Source organism: Arvicola amphibius, chromosome 4, assembly GCF_903992535.2.
Source record: "Arvicola amphibius chromosome 4, mArvAmp1.2, whole genome shotgun sequence".
NCBI lineage: Eukaryota > Metazoa > Chordata > Mammalia > Rodentia > Cricetidae > Arvicola > Arvicola amphibius.
The window spans coordinates 48880906-48897024 of record NC_052050.1 but is presented as its reverse complement, the minus strand read 5'-3'; the positions used below and the strand labels follow the sequence as shown (position 1 = coordinate 48897024).

Below are 16119 nucleotides of genomic sequence, written 5' to 3'. Positions count from 1 at the left end.
TGACTTTGGGGGAACTAAGAGAGGTTGGAACAGTTCTGGGAGAACCTGATGCACTCCTAGAACAAAGCTTCTGCCTCCATTCTCAGGTCTGGCTAGACCTCAGTCCTGGGTCCTGCAAGACATTTAGGAACCTCCCCCCCCCCCCCCCCCGCACCCCCTTGGGAGACTAGAAGAAAAAAAATGTAATGTGAAGACTTAGTGTTTGGCGCCACCTTGTGGCCACCTTAAATTCTCATGCTTCTCTCCAGAATCTTGAGGCTAATAATGGACTCAGAGCACCCCAAAATCAGTCTCTTCTGGACGTTGACTCGTGACCAAGAGGCAAAACACTGACCTTGCAAAGGGGAGACATTATAACTTGTATAAAAGTCAACCAGAGATTCCTACATCAGAGGAAGGCCTTACATGTCTCCAATCCACCATTCCTCAATTCCCTTCTCTATCTAGTAAGGCCTGGGTCCTCGGGTTCCCTATATTCAGCACCCTCAAAAGTCTTGATTACCATAAAGAGTCCTTGCCTTAAGGACAAACCTAGGCAAACTGATCAGACACAGAGGATGAACCTAGAATTCTAGAAAGCCCTCTCTGAGTGCCAGGTCCCCAACTCAGGACTTGTTTCCATCCCAGTCTTGGGGAGCAGGTAACACTGAAGGGATAGAGGCCTTTTCCTCCTGCCCACCATCTTTCTCCAGCCGTATGGCAGCCTAGAGGGGCATTTGTGTTGAGGAGGTAGAATGAACAGACAGGGACATCACTGCCATGACCATGGGGTGAGGGTGGAGAACCTGGGCCATGACCATGTGGTGGGGGGAGGAAAACTTAGGCTATGTTCATGGGGTGGGTTAGGGGAGAACCTAGGCTATGACCATGGGTGGGGTGGGGGAGGAGAACCAAGGCCAGGGTCCAGCACTGACCCTAAGCTCCCTGAGGTGCTCTCCCCTGCCGTGGAGGATGGCCTTGTGAGTTACTAAATGATGACTCTCTTTATAACACAGTTTCTCTTTGGGGCATTTCTCCCTCCTGATCAGATGCACAATGGGAGAGAAGGACCCAGGCGTGCTCCTTTCACACTTGACACTTTGCTACTGTTTCCATTTGGTGCTTTGCAGAGAGACAAAAAGCCCACAGCAAAGGGAAGGGGCAAAGGGATTTCAGGGACCAGGTTTCACTGCTGGGGAAGGGGAGATCCATTGCCTGTTCAGGCCACAGACTCCAATCTTTTCAAAGCCCTCATTGGACCACAGTTCTAGTCACCTGCTCCTCTCTTCAAAGCCAGCTGACTTCCCACCCCGGATCTATTCTAAGCTCCTGCCCTAACCCGGGTCTCTGCTCTTGGCCCCCGACCCTGGCCATGCCCTCTGCTTCTCTCAGCCTTAGTAAAGTCAGTCCTGGAATGTGGCAAGGTTCTTGGCATCACCCTCCACCCAGTGCCTCAGCTAGAATGTCACATATTTGGAAAAGCCACCCACCCTCCCTGTGTCCTTTTCTCTTCCCATGGCATCATAACTGCTGGATGTCAGTTTTCTTCTATGAGATGTGATCATTCCAGGGGTGGGAATAGTGAGTGAAAGCTTTGTGGCTGGAGAGGAAGCCGGGGGAGAGGGAGCTGCTGGAGCACCCTTCCCTACCTCCCTCCTCCAGAGGCTAAGCCCCACTTGTGGTCCTCGCTGCATTGTCCTCCTCCAGTGGAGCAGAAGACCCTGCACCCACCACTCTTCAAAGAGATACGCCTGTGCGGAGCCCCCCTACAGCCACTCCCCATGCAAGGCTGAAGGGAGCCGCTTCCCATTCAGAAGAAAATACTTCTTCTGCCTTCTTTCGTTGCCATGGAGACTTCCCTTCATTAACCTGATCTGCCAGTTATGTCTCTGAGTGGCGAAAGGGGAGAGAGCAGCAAGCAGAGAGAATACTCTCTACACACATACATGCATGCATGCACACACTCCAGATGCTTAGCAAGGATGTGTGACCCGAAGAGAGGAACACGGAGCTCAGAGTCAAGAGACCTAGGGTCTCTCCTGTCTGAATCTCCAGTTTCGTCATCGGTAATGGGAATAAAAATAGAGCCGACTTCCCAGAGCTGCAGTGAGAAGGAAGAACGTCGATGCACTCGGCTGAGTGTCCGACACGTGATAAGGGCTCAGAAAATATAAGCTATTATTATGAATGCCTTGGCACGCCAGGCACTGCAGCAGGCACTGAGGAGATGGATGTGGCAAAACGCTCTTTGAGAGATCTGTTCCCAGTGTTTCATCTTCATTGAGACGTCCCCTCGCTTCGACCCCTGTCTTCACAGGAACCACTCTCTTTCCCTCCGTCTGATTCACTGGGTGTATTTCCTGATTGTGGTCACAAATGCAAGAGACACAAGCAGTCTGAGATTCCTGGTAAATAGTCCCAAGGAGGAGAGGCTGGCGGACAAAGACAACAGTCTCTTGAGGGCAGCGGCTTGCAAACCACAGCCTGCACCCATTGCTCACCAGCCTCAATAAAGCCTCTCAGCACATCATGCAGTCACAAGCCATTCTCTGAAGACTTTATTTGGGGTTGCATGTGTGTGTGTGTGTGTGTGTGTGTGTGTGTGTGTGTGTGGTGTGTCAGGTTCCTTACAGAGAGTGGCCTTGAACATGATATGCCATGTGCAAAAAACACAAACAGACACTCACAAAGACACGCCTACAATCAGACAGATGCAAGCATACTCTCTGCCTGGCCAGCTCATGCCCTGGGTCTCAGGTTTGGAGAACATGCAGTTCTCTGTCTCGTTGTTGGAGTTGATCTGGAGATGCTCATCTCTCCAGGCACACTAAACTTGAGTCTCGTGGAAATGAGAAATGGACATTTTCTGGCTCCTTTTAGCACAGAGTTTAATAAATCACAAGTTCCCACTTGTAAGATTAGAGAGACCATGGGGGCGGGGTAGATCTGGAAAGCCAGGGGGGCTCCAACTTGGGTTTGTTCCCTTTAAGTAACCAGCAGGAAGTGATAGGACCCAGGAGATTGCTGGCTTCAAGAGTCAGGGGAGAGATCCAGGCTGGGGAAGGAGGTGTGAGGGCTGAGAAGCATCAGTGAGGGAGCCAACCCTGGTCCACAGAAACTCTGTTCTTGTATGGATAGTGTCTGGATCCTTCACCCTGCTGCACATTCACACTGAGTGAAATGTGGCCAGCCTAAACTCTGCACCTCAGCTACCTCATAGAGTTGTGTGGCATTGGGTGTAAATGGGTTCGTGAATACACAGGGGCCGTTCTTGAAAGTGCTGTATACAAATCAGTCATTATCACAGGGAGGGTTGGGAGGTGAACACAGATTCTCAGGGACAGGGTCAGACAATCTGGACACCAGGAAGAGGCCTGAAGAGTCTCTAGGAGTCCTACCCCAGGCTTAGGCAAGGGACAGGAAGAGAGAGGAGCGATAATACTTCTTGGAGAGGAAGGTAAGTGGGCCCCATTGTGCTGGCACACCCAAGACCCTTGGTTTCAATATTGGGGAGACTGAGCCAGGAAGGAAGAAAAAAAGAAGGGAGGGAGGGAAGGAGGGAAGAAGGGAGGGAAGAAAGATAGAAAGAAAGAAAGAAAGAAAGAAAGAAAGAAAGAAAGAAAGAAAGAAAGAAAGGAAGGAAGGAAGGAAGGAAGGAAGAGGGTAAGAGGGATGGCTCAGTCCTTAAAATCGCTACTGTTCTTGCAGAAAGACCTGAGTTTGCTTGTAAGCACCCGCATGGGGTGCCTCACCATCTCCAACCGCAGCTCCAGAGGATCTGACTTCTTCTTCTGCCTCACACCCCCACCCCAACCCTGCAAGCATTCACAAACACAAATCCACACAGAGATGCATAATTAAAAACAAAAATAAAATCTTAAAAATGAAAAAAAATGTCAAGACCGCAAAAATAAAAGCAGGTACATAGGAAAAAGCAAACCATGCTGTTTTGGGTGATGGTGGTGATGGTGGTGGTGATGGTGGTGGTGGTGGTTAGCATGCTGGAAGACTAAGGAGAAAATGGCTGGGGCAAGACCAGGCAGAGAAACTGACCTAACAGATAGAGAGGGGGATCTAGAGTCTGTCCCCTCCTCTGAGATGTGCTTTTGTGGGCGCCAGCCGGGTGGTGAGTTTGAGGAACTGACAGGGGCAGGGCGGTCTCTCAGGAAGGAAGAGGATCTGGCGGGGAATTTGAAACAAAACTTCCCAAGGAACGCAGCGCTCAGCAGTTCTGTCCAGCCTAACGCTCTGACAAAACTACTGGATGCGAGAGAGAAGTTAGGTGGGGTAAAGGGTTGGAAGGGGTGCCCTGGGTGGCCGTGTCCCGCGAACCCGCATCATCCCGCAGAGAAGCCTGACCGCAGGCTCTGGGGAGGGTCTGGGCGTGAGATGGACGAGGCGAGGCCACGCCAAACCCTGCAGCCAGGAGGTGACAGCAGTCAGACCGAGACCGCTGGGCCTGCTGGACCCTTTGTAGCGACCCAGGCCGGGGTCCCGAGCGATGTATGGGCGTGGCCCGGCCAATCCCAAAGCACGATTTATGGTCGCGAGAGAAACAGACCAATCAGAATCCGGGACGGTGGCGGTGGAAGGCTGATAGGGCCAATGAGCTGCGAGTACCCGGCCGGGGTGGGGCCGCGCGGAGTTTCAAATCGACTGCAGTGGGCGAGGAGCGGGTGATGGTCTTCGGGTCCGGGTATCAGGCAAGGAGGTGAGTGCGGGGACATAAAGGGCTTGGGGAGGGGGTCTCACGGCCAGCTCCTAGAAGGGAGCGGGCCAGGGGCTTTTGATAGGACCTTCAACGCAAAGGGGGTATCTGGAGACTTAAAGCACCCCATCGGATCCGAGGCCTTGGAGGGGTGGCCAGGGTCTGCTCCGCAGAGGAGCGCGAGCGCGAATTTATGAAAGAGTCGTTTGCTGATGGTGCCCTGCATAAGCGCCGAGGCTCGGTGACCTCTGTGGCTCTCCGTTGAGCCTCCGTGAAGGAGGCTGGGATGGAAAGACAATTTGCCCCCTTGCAGTCGAGGCAGCTGCTGGCAGTGATGCCATGGTCATCTTTCTGGTATCCACAAATTGCGCAAGAAGTTTACCCCAAGAGGTTCCATTTCATCTCTTTCCCAGTTCCCACGGTTTCTGATGCCTGGAAATATGACCAAAGAGTACTTTGATGACCTTTTGACCTCCCCAGGTTCTAGCGGGCAGAGGAGACTGGACCAAGCACATGGCGTCCCAGTGGCAGGGCATGACGGCCTCCATGCGCAGACGATCGCTCCTAAAGGAGGAACATCTAAAGAAGGGGGTGACCCGGTCTGCTGAGGGCCATCTGGGCTCCCTGTGCAGACAGTTTCAAAGGAGGCTGCCACTGAGAGCCGTCAGCCTCAACCTGGGGACTGGCCCCTCCTGGAAACGCCTGGAAACCCCAGAGCCAGAGCAGCGGGGTCTTCAGGGTGCAGCTCGCTCGGCCAAATGCGCCTTGGGTGCTATGTCCCAGGTAACAATGACACCACTAACTGTCTGTTTACAGAAGTGTCCTGGGTATTAAAAATTCCTATCCTCTGGGAGGCTCCAAGAATAGAGTAGGTGGGGTCTTGGAGTTTGATTAGGTCCTTGGAAATTTCCCCTGCAGCTCCCCCGCTCCTCACCCCGCCCCCCCCCCCATCGTCCTGGCACATACTTTTCCCAACAAATCAGTGGGTGAGAAAGGTCATGGAAGAAATTGATGCTCTCCATGTAAGGTAACCTGCTGTGCCCTATGATAGGAAATTGCAAGAAATGGCTAACTATAAAGAGATATCAATCTCAAGCTTAGTGGATAAAGCCTCCCTAGATCACTCTTCCAAGATAACTCAGGAAAGGGGAGGCACAGGACCAGCAGGATGGTGTGAGTCCAGCCTGGATGCTGAAGGGGCCTTGGTGTGAGGACTAAGTCACAGTGAAGGGGGAGATGCTATGTGCGGACCCCCATCTACATCTCCCAGTCAGACTACTTATTATGCCTTGGCTGTCAGCTACTTGGTAGGAAAAGGCAGAGGAGCCTGGCTTGCAGAAGGATGCAACTTCTCGAGCAGTTCAGAAGGCAGGTTTGAGGGGTGGTGTTCGGGAGCAGTGTGCCCAGGAGCCTTCCAGGCAGGTGTCTTTTTTAAAATATCTATTTAAATGTTTTTATTTATGGGAGGAGCATCCACATTGTGGTATTCATCTGGAGGTCAGAGAACAATGTGCAGGAGTGGGCTCTCTCCCTTCCGCTGTGTGGATTCTGGAGATCAAATGGTGGCAAGAACCTCTACCTGCTGAGCTATCTCATTAACCCCAGGTCTCTAAACCTAGAGCTGGAGACGAGGGCAGGTGGCCCCTGGGAAGAATGGAAGCTATAAAAATGAGCAGACCTCCAGGGAGAGAAGGGGTGGGCATCTTTCTGGGCATTTTGATGGCATGGGGAGAGAACAGAGGCTCCTGGCAACTCTCCAGAGAGGCCTCCTGGCCAGAGTCTGGCTCTGACTTGGAAGAGCCCTAAGATTGCTTTCAACAGCTATAGCTCAGAACGATGAAATGTGACATCTTGTCTAAGGTCACCCAACTCATCAAACTTATCTCGGGCCTTGCTCCAGCTTCTGGGCTCTGGTTTGCCAAGACAAAGGCAATCTAAGCAGAACCGTTTGATCCAACCACGTGTAAAAGATCCAAGGGTTGGGACTTCGTGCTATGGAGTGTAGAGAGCCATAGAAGAGGTTAGAGCAACTAAGTGTTGTGATCACAGCTATCTGATATGTCATTGAAGGGTCTGTGTGGACTAAGATGGAAGAGGGGGGAGAAGGAATAAGACCAGAGTGGATGGCAAGTGAGCCAGTATTCAGGACACTGAACCTCCCTCACTTTCTAGGTTAGTCTCTGCCTGGGGGGCTTAGTTGTGGTGTGATCTTGCTGCTACCTGCCATGTCCCTGTTCTGGGTCTCTGGGAAGATCTTGCAGGAGAGTACCATCTCACGGGGAATCATACTATCACTCTTGAGACTAATAGCAGACTGTGTATGTGGGATAGCTGAAGGCTGGCAGCCCACCTTGGTCCTGTCTGTGCTCACCTTCCCACATGAACCCATCACAGAGAATCCAGGAGTCCTGCCAAAGCGGCACCAAGTGGCTGATGGGAACACAGGTGAAAGTGAGGAGAAAGCGAGAAGCCCAGAAGGACCGTGGGTCCCCACCACCCAGTCTGAGCCAGAAGAACACTCGGCTATGCAGGGCCAACCGGGATGCCAGAGTTGGGGGAAATCCTCGCCTCTCTGGCCAGATGGGTTCACACGGCCATCGACGCCAGAGGCTAAGGAGAGAAGCTGCCCTCCGGAGCCCCTGCTCCTCCACAGAACCTCTCTGCTCTCCCAGGCAAGTAGTCTCTGAGCCCAACATGATTTCCTTTCCTGTCCCACAAGTCTCCTCAGGACTACCTGGGCCGAGGACACCCTCCCTGATTTGTCACATCCTTTTTCTGGCCCAGGTCTGCCGCAGAGCTAGTGAGGACCTGAAAGGGGAAAAATCTCTCAAGTCCTCTCTCCCTACCTGTAAAAGGGTTAGGAGATGAGTCCCACTCCATTCTAGGTGGGGGACATCTAGAAGCCTGGGGCCCAGGTTTGAGGGCAACAGCAGCCCTCATCTGACTGTAAAATCATTCCCCATGGCTCAGTCTCACAAGCTTGCATGTCGCACGCCACAGCGAGGCTCTAGTGAGGCTTTCCCAGTCAGCCAGGGTTGTCTGGACCCTGCTCAGGGCTCTCGCTAACCCCTGCTGTGGCATCTCCTTGTGTTCAGTGAGTCTGACAGTGACCCAGAGCCTGTGGGAGCTGGAATCCAGCATCTTCAGAAGTTGTCCCAAAAGCTGGACAAAGCCATCAAGGCTGAAGAGAGGTGAGCTGCATCCTGGGGTCAGGGTGAAATGGCATGGGCCCCTTGAACCATACTGTATTTCTAGGAACAGTGCTGGTTCCAACACCAACCTGCCACATGACCAAGACCAGTCCCTGTCCCTCTATGCTTCAGTCTCTTGGGATGATGGTGAAGGATGCACTATGAGCCCTTCAGGCCTTGAACTCACCTTTGCCCATCACCTTGAATTTCATGTGTGGCTGGGTACCTGCTTCTTGAGAGGCCTTTCCTTCCTCCAGTACCTTTTATGGCTCCTCTATACCCTGTCTACCCATGTATTTGGCAAAAGCAACATGGTTGCTGTGGAGTTCCTGGTCTATCTGCTCAGGATTCCAGCCATGGAGGCATTGCCTTTGTTCTGGATCTGCCCTAACTTGGAAACCATTTTCCCATTTGTATAATGGCCACAAAGGATTCTTAGGCCATATGTCCCCTGTGGCCATGTTCCTACCATGTTTCCAGGTTCTGGTCTTGTCTAGTCTGGGCTGGGATGCCTTCGGAACACAAAGCATCCAGTTCATCAATCCCACCCCCTTCTCTATTCCTAGTGGTGACATGACTGTCTCCCTTATTTGTGAATGAGGACAACAAACATCCTACAGGTAATATCCCCTCCCTCTTTCTCAGCCTCCTCCTTTCTCACCACCTCCTTCATTACATGTAAATGTGCAGCAGTGCTAAAGAAGTGAATGGATTGAGAAAACCACAGTGTGGGTGGGTAAAGAGCAGAGCAGAAAGTATCTGGATCTTCTTCCCTCAGCCAAAGCTGCTCCCCTTACTGATCACATCAGAACCCTGTGACTTCAAAGGATTGAAAGCTGCCTTCCAATCTTTTGGATCTGGAGAAGAGGGCTATAGATTCCTACATCCCCTGCCTTGAGAATAGGGAGAAGCACAATGGAAGCTCTGTCTTACAGGAAACAGGCCCTGTCCAGCCATCAAGCCACCAGAATGTCTGTGCCACCCACCCCATGAACTTCCAGGAAGAGGTGAAGTTGGGCTCATCAGCATCCCCAGACCACTGCTAACAAGGACTCGACTAACATGGGATCCAGAATCCTTCTATTTCAACCATATCTGGGCCCATTGGTAACCACTGGCCACAGCCTGAGTGATACAGGAAGACCTTGAAGAGGTGGTGAGAACTGCCCATGCTCTCCTGGGGACTCATAGGCAACCTGCTCTCCAGCCTCACAGTGGCCCATACATATTAGGAACGTACCTGAAGACACTAGGCTGTTCTGAGCCTTGTAACTAGGACCAAGCAGGAGTCATCCCATGAAACCGTCCACTTTATTCCTAGTGCAAAGATTCTTGTGGACCCACTTTTATCCCTGCTCCCACAGGGCTCCACGGGAAGAAAGGAGATATTGGTAAACTGTGCAAGCCTGAACTCTTGGGACCTACCTATCAGCTCAGTGTGGAGCACCGTGGGCGTGCTGGGAGGGGGACACTGGTCGAGACCAGTTTCTGCTCTTTGTAAATTATTTAAGAAATCTGCTGTCTTTTAAATAGAAAGACTCCAGTGTGTCAGTTTTCCACATCACATTGCTTTTTCATATTAAAAACTTGTTTTTGACAGTTGGCATTTTTGTTACATACGCGCTCTGACACCAGACTGAGTGCACAGCCATAGGTCTGGAGCTCAGCTCCGTGTCTCCCATCCCCTCTGCTCCTGTTCTTCTCGCCTAGAGAACCAGAGTGCAGGAAAATGGCTCAGTGGTTAAGAGCACTGGCTGCTCTTCCAGAGGACCCAGGTTCAATTCCCAGCAAGAACATGGCAGCTCACAACTGTGTGTAACTCCAGTTCCAGGGGACCCGACACCCATGACAAAACACAATGCACATAAAAATAGATAAAGGAAAAGCTTTCTCATCAAAGCACATCTTAAAGGCAAATAAGGTTTTTATTTAAGTGACAACATTTCAGTTAAAAACAGCTCACATCAAAATCAAGACCAATTGTAAAAATCTTTTTTAATTCCATAATGCTGTTTTTGTCTTGTTAGAAATTGGATATTTTACATCTTCTCTTCTAACGGATTTTGTACAAGGCAGCCATGAGTACTGTAATAAGCCTTTTCTATCGCAGAACCAGCCATCACAGCGAGTACTGGAAGTTACACACACAGGGACAGGCAGACCACAGACAAGGTCAGACTGGCTGCCACCACTGAGTAAACAAAGAGAAAGGGACAGTGGGCCTAGGTCTGAGGGGGCATGTCCCATGCTGCCACTGTGCCTACTGTTCCTTGGTGTCCCCTACCTCTTCTGCACCACCACAGGGTGGAGTCAAATTCTGATTTTTTTTTTCCCAACCTCCCTGTTAGTTTACCAGCAAGATCAGGGCTTTGCTACTTGTACTAAATGCTTAACTTGGGTGTATAAGAAATTCCTCCCTAGCCCAGAAGGGAAAGAAAAGGGATTTTTTTTTTTTTTTTAATTTTCAGAGCACTTGGAATGGAACCCCGGGGATTCCTCTGGAAAGTGGTTGTTTAAGGCGGGGTCAACTGCAAGGCTCCTACAGTCAGGGTGCCCCTCCCAGATGGGGCTTCACCTGAGCTGAGTGGAGAGTATGCCTGCAAGAGTGGCACCTCCTCCAGACCTGGGCCCATCGGTCTGGCGGGGTCCATTCCCCAATTAAAGAGAGGTGCCATGTTTTGTCTGCAGGATACTTCCGGGGCACAGCTCTGGGCTGCAGAGTGCCCAAAGTACAGTTTTAAAACCATTAGATACAGCTTTCCCTTCTTCAGAGAACCACCCCAATCTCAGGAATACTGGGGTTCAGATACATTTGATGTAGCCCAGCACCCAGGCGGGAAGGCTGTTCATCTGAATGCATGAAAATAATTTATTTTCTTTAAAAAATATCTTGTGATGCTTCAGGGAGGGGTCAGTCTTTAGGGGTGAGGGGCATGAGGCTGAAAGAGCAGACTCCAGCAACCCACAACAGGATGAGGGATAAAGGAAGGTGTCAGGCATCCCTCAGCCAGGTCAGGACAGCCACCACATGGGAAAAACAAACATGCCACTCAGATACAGGAACTTTGGTCAAGCAGGAACATGTTTCAGCAGCTGGAGAGCAGGCGCACCAGGAGCTAGAGGTCTCTAGAAAACAGCTGGATGGGGCGTCACAGAACTACTGGAGGAGGCAACGGCACTCTCCTCTGGAGAGCACTAGGTATCAGTTCCTCTGACCTAACTAGACACAGCACTAGCAGAAAGCGCACACAGGGTACAGTTGCCAGGAAGCCAAGACTGAGCTGTTCTCTAAACAGAGCAGTGAGTGCGTATTTCACACGGGCACCACGGCTCCTAGGGTGGTATTCACAACACCTGTACACCAGCTGCATCCCACAAAAGGGATCACCCTAGCCCCAATGTGAGGCTCTAGAAAAAAAGGGGTGGGGCCTCTGGCTGGCTCTGACCCACAGAGCCTGGTCACTGGCTCCAGTCTCCCTGGGGGTCCCCCACTCACACAAACACTCAGCCTGGGGTTCTCAGAAAAGGGAGAGGTGTTTATCATTTGAGAGTTAGACTCGGTGGCTCCTGCTGGGAGGAGAATCAGTTGGGTCTATCCAAGTTCAAATCACAGTATTTAGGGGAAAGGACTGCAGTTAGGGTGGTTATACCATATGAGTTGTTGCCAAAAGACAGGCAAGAATGGTGGAGGAAGGTGGTGTGGGGCAGAGGGGGCAGGTATAACTTCTAAGAGAAATGGGGGACAGGTATAAACTTCTGAGAGAAATGGGGGGCAGGTATAACTTCTAAGAGAAATGGGGGACAGGTATAAACTTCTGAGAGAAATGGGGGGCAGGTATAACTTCTAAGAGAAATGGGGGGCAGGTATAACTTCTAAGAGAAATGGGGGACAGGTATAACTTCTAAGAGGCAGGATAGAAAGAGGAAGCTGAATCTGGTCCCATACCTCCTTGCCCTCTCTGCAGCCCCCAGCAGTGATGGGCATGGTTTGCCAACTGCAGTGCTGATACCGCTGAAAGAGCTGGCAGATAGGATGGGATGGGTAGAGGGAACGGGAGCTGGCAGACTGGAGAAGATATTTGAGTGGGAAAAGCCGGGTGGGTACTGGGAACCCACACCCTCTCCAGCCCAAGTGAGGCACCCAGTTTGCTGAGCAACTCACAACCTAGTGCCAGTCACCCCCATCAGCAGCCACCACAGGCTGCATGGGAGCTGCAAGAGGTAGACATTGAACAGAAGCGACACGAAGCTGACAGGAGCCTGCTGTGTATGCAGATATTTGGCTCTGGCCTCTGTGGCGGCCCAGGGGGTTCTAAGACACCCAGGCAGCCATACAACAGGTGTCAGCCTGGGCTAGGGAGCAAAGGGGAGATTTGCCAAGACCAGGGACTTGGCAGCAAAGAAACACCCCCTGCCACCACCACCGTAAGGGGTCTGACTACCCTAGAGGAGATTCTAGGCTCAAACTAAACTGGGTTGCCAGGGAGGGGAAGAGAATACAACAGCTTGAGTCAATATTCCATGAACCTCCAGAACCCAAGATCTCAGTTCTGTGCATTCCAGGAAACCTAAAGAGAAAAAGCCAGTCCGAGCAGAGCTATGGAAGGGGCCACCATGTTGTCCCCTTTGTTGGCGAAAGGAAGCACTTTCTGTTTCCCTCGGTGTACACAAACAAGCTTATTTCTCCACAAAGTTGTGGCTTCCTTCCTCTGAGGTGCTGAGCTCCCTTTCAGTCCCACCTAGAATCTCTATCCCAGGGTGAGAAGGGCTGGAATGAGGGGGAGGCCCACTGGGCATTCTGTGATGCCCCAGAGAGCACAAATGTTGGACAGCCTCGGAATCAAACCCAGGACCCATCTCAGCCAAGAGGCCCCTTCTAGTTATAGAAAAAGGCAGGGCCCAAAGAGGATATGCTACAGAGTGTAGCCAGACCAATTCGGGGCAGAGCCCATGGCTGCAGCCTCCCAGGGAAGTGCACAAGGCAAGACTCAAGGAAGAGGAACATCTGTCTTCAAGGGCCACAGGAGAACAAGAAGGGGAGCAAAGGACAGCTGCAAGACAGACAGTCAGCACCAGACCCGGTCCCCAGTGGTTGTGGATCGACTCCACATACACAGATTGGACCCAGAGAATGTCCTCTCCCATAAAGTGATCTCTCTGTGTCATAAGACAGCCAGCCCCAAAGTGGTGCCCCGGATGTCACAAGGAGGGCAGGCACAAATGCCACTCACTCTTCTACATACCGTCAAGTTGTCGCACCTGCAAGCGGCCAGAGGTAAACACCTGTCTGGCAGTCTACCTAGCGCTGGGGGCTTCTCTAGTTTGAGCCTGCCTGCGCAGCTACAGAAACCTCAGGACTCGAAAAGATGGTCAACTTTACCCAAACACTGGGCACAGGCAGGCTTGGCCCAAGGGTCACACTCACACATCACCCGACTCCGGCTTGTGAGCACAGGCACGGGGAAGCGGCGGTGGCTGCACTGAGACACCCCGATTTCACCCCATTGCAGCCCAGAAAGCTCCCCAGTGTCAGGGCAAGGTCCCTCCCTGATCTGGTCGGACACTGCTGGACAGACACGGGAGGGAAAAAGCAGGAAAACGCCTGTATCAGGGAGAAGGCAACCCTTCCCTTCCCTGCAGGCCGCCTAACTGTCCCCACTGTTCTGAGCACCGCCCACCCTTCAGGGCACCGACTCGAACTTGGGGGGCCCACGCGCCCAACTGAGCGCAGGCAGCGGCCGCTCATGGTCCTTGTCTGACTCGGGCTGGCTCTGTGCCCGCTCGGGCTTGGGGTTGGGGGCGGGTGGGTCCGGCTGCTGCACTGACATGGTCCTGCGCAGGTGGTTGCGCTTGCGCAGAAACTCCGGCTGCGCGTGCAACCCGAAGCTGCCCTTGCGCAGGATCATCCGCGAGTTGTTCTTCTTGGGGCGCGAGCGGTGGCTGGCCTCCAGTGCCGCCAGGTGTGCGGCATAGCCTTCACTCAGGAACTGTGGAGGGGACAAGCATCAGGCTAGGATTTGACCGTGTCCCCCAACATCGCCACTTCCCTTGGGCATCCTCCAAGGGAGTCTGCAGCTTCTCCAGGACCCCAAAAGCGGTAGCAGGGAGGTTCATTACAGTTATAGGGTTCCCGCAGGCCACTGAGCACCTCTGTCTGCACCCCTACACTCTGACTCAACCCCGGGGTTCTTTCTGGCTGTCCGTCATCCACTCCACCCTTTCCCGGAGGCCAGCTTTACCCTGGAGTCTAGGCTTGCAGCGCATCTCCTCATCACTCATTCATTCAGAGTGGCCCTTGTTTTGTAATAAACAGTCATTGCCATTTCCCCTTCCCCTAGATGCCATTACACCCGTCTCCACTTGGATTCTCCCCTGCGTCCAGCAGGGGGCCTGGCCCAAGGCATTGCTCAATAGGGATAAATGAATGAGCAAATGAAGGGATGAGCAAGTAACTGAATGATTAGGTGCTGTCCTGGATTCCCTTCCCTGGCTTCCACACACCTGGCACTGCGTTTGGTACTTCTTGGTGGGCCGGCCCACAATGAAGATCTGGGATGCAGGGAGGCCCAGCACACTGTAGACCGAGATATCTTTCGTGGAGCCGTAGGCTGCAGTGATTTTGATGAAGCACTGAAACACAAAGCAAGCTGGTGAAGAGGGAAGAAGGCCTAGGGAGACCCTGCTGGGGAGCCCTTCATCTGCCCTCAGACACCAAGTCTGAGTCCACCTTTACTAGGAGCCATCCCCACATGACTGCCCCTCCTTGCCCGGTTCTTCACACTAGATCTGAGGTGGGGCACTATGGCTCTATCAGGGAATGGAAATACATTACCTGCTGACACTACTGCCCAGTCCCAACCCCCTTCCACCCCCACACACCTACCCACACACCCCACACACCTCCCACAGTGGGACCAAGTGCCCCTTTGTGGATAAGGAAGTTATGCATTATGGACCCTAAACTAGGGGCAAGCTCTAGGCTAGCCATGTGACCCCTACCTCCTGATAGTTGGTCTGTTGAGCTCCCCAAAAATCCACACCCAATTTAGAGATTTACCCTCCTCATCTAGGGATGCTTCCTTCAGCCAATTGCCTTGATCTCCCACCTACCCAGCTGGTGACGCTCACTACACTACACCCTCACTGTGTGTCTCCTGCCAGCATCGCCCTCTGCCCTACCATGTTCACTGGGGATGTGCTGACTAGTTTTACAGCAACTAGACACAAGCTAGAGTTATCTGAAAAGAAGAACCTCAGTTGAGAAAATGCCTCCATAAGATCTGGCTGCAGGGAAATCTTTATTTATTTATTTAAAATTTCCATTTATTTAAAATTTCCACCTTCTCCCATCCTCCCATTTCCCTCCCACTCTCTCCTTCCCCTTCCCCCTCCCCCTCGCTCTCCAGTCCTAAGAGAAGTCAGGGTGCAGGGCAATTTTTAAAATAGTGATTGATGGGGGAGGGCCAGCCCATTGTGAGTAGCGACATCCCTAGCCTGGTGGTCGTGGGTTCCATAAGAGAAGAGGCTGGGCAAGCCATTAAGCAGCACTCCTCTATGGCCTTTGCATCCATTTCTGCCTCCAGGTCCCTTCCCTGTTTGAATTCCTATCCTGACTTCCTTCAGTGGTGAATTACAATATGGAAGTGTAAGCAGGATAAACCCTTTCCTCCTCAACTTGCTTTTGGTCACGGTGCTTCATCACAGCAATAGCAACCCCAACTAGGACAGGGGACTTAAGTCTGAGCTACAGTTTCTCTCCTTTCAATGCACTGTCATCACTAGGATGATACCGCCAACTATGGTTCAAATATGAGGTGAGCCCTACAGGCACGTGTGCAGTAATCCTGGTCTCCAGCTCGTGATGCCATTGAGAAGTAACTAGTTAATGTGTACTGATTTCATTAACGGGGTTGAGCCATTGACAAGTTCACAGATGAATGGACTTAGGTAAAGTTAGAGGACACTTTCTGCTGGCTTGCTCTGCTTCCTGGCCACCATGAGGCAAGCAGCTTTCTTCTGCCACCCGCTCCCACCAGTATATTTTACTTCCACCTCAGGCCTACAGCAATGGAGCTAGCAGACCACAGACGGACACCTCTGAAACCATGAGCAAAAAAAAAAAAAAAAAAAAAACTTTCCTCCCTCAGGTCAATTTCTCAGGTTTCTGTCTCAAGACAGAAAGGTGATGAACACACTGTCCACATGGAGAGCCTGTTGCCACCCACCCTTACAACCTGCTCC

At 52.0% G+C, this 16119-nt stretch overlaps 2 protein-coding genes across 2 annotated transcripts in view; one reads left to right on the top strand and one right to left on the bottom strand.

The window, feature by feature from the left end:
• The first annotated feature begins 5188 nt into the window (after positions 1-5188).
• On the top strand, positions 5189-9254 carry Pimreg (PICALM interacting mitotic regulator). The gene is made up of 5 exons (XM_038328946.1): positions 5189-5470; positions 7082-7359; positions 7783-7878; positions 8445-8498; positions 8814-9254. The coding sequence occupies exons 1-4, from the start codon at positions 5201-5203 to the stop codon at positions 8476-8478; spliced, it is 678 nt and encodes a 225-aa protein (XP_038184874.1). The 5' UTR covers positions 5189-5200; the 3' UTR covers positions 8479-8498; positions 8814-9254.
• Positions 9255-13559: 4305 nt separating this feature from the next.
• The window catches only part of Pitpnm3 (PITPNM family member 3), a 67393-nt gene continuing 64833 nt past the window's right edge, over positions 13560-16119 (bottom strand). Inside the window, exons 19-20 of the mRNA XM_042054879.1 lie at positions 14380-14508; positions 13560-13865 (exon numbers count right to left, since the gene is read on the bottom strand). Coding sequence (XP_041910813.1) covers positions 13560-13865; positions 14380-14508 — 435 coding nt within the window. The remainder of the gene's footprint in view (positions 13866-14379; positions 14509-16119) is intronic.

Excerpts from the sequence above, each read along its gene's own strand:
- Pimreg (XM_038328946.1), top strand. The coding sequence starts at position 5,201 with ATGGCGTCCCAGTGGCAGGGCATGACGGCCTCCATGCGCAGACGATCG. Across the intron at positions 5,471-7,081 it reads CCTTGGGTGCTATGTCCCAG|AGAATCCAGGAGTCCTGCCA; the intron begins GTAACAATGACA and ends AACCCATCACAG. Across the intron at positions 7,879-8,444 it reads GCCATCAAGGCTGAAGAGAG|TGGTGACATGACTGTCTCCC; the intron begins GTGAGCTGCATC and ends CTCTATTCCTAG.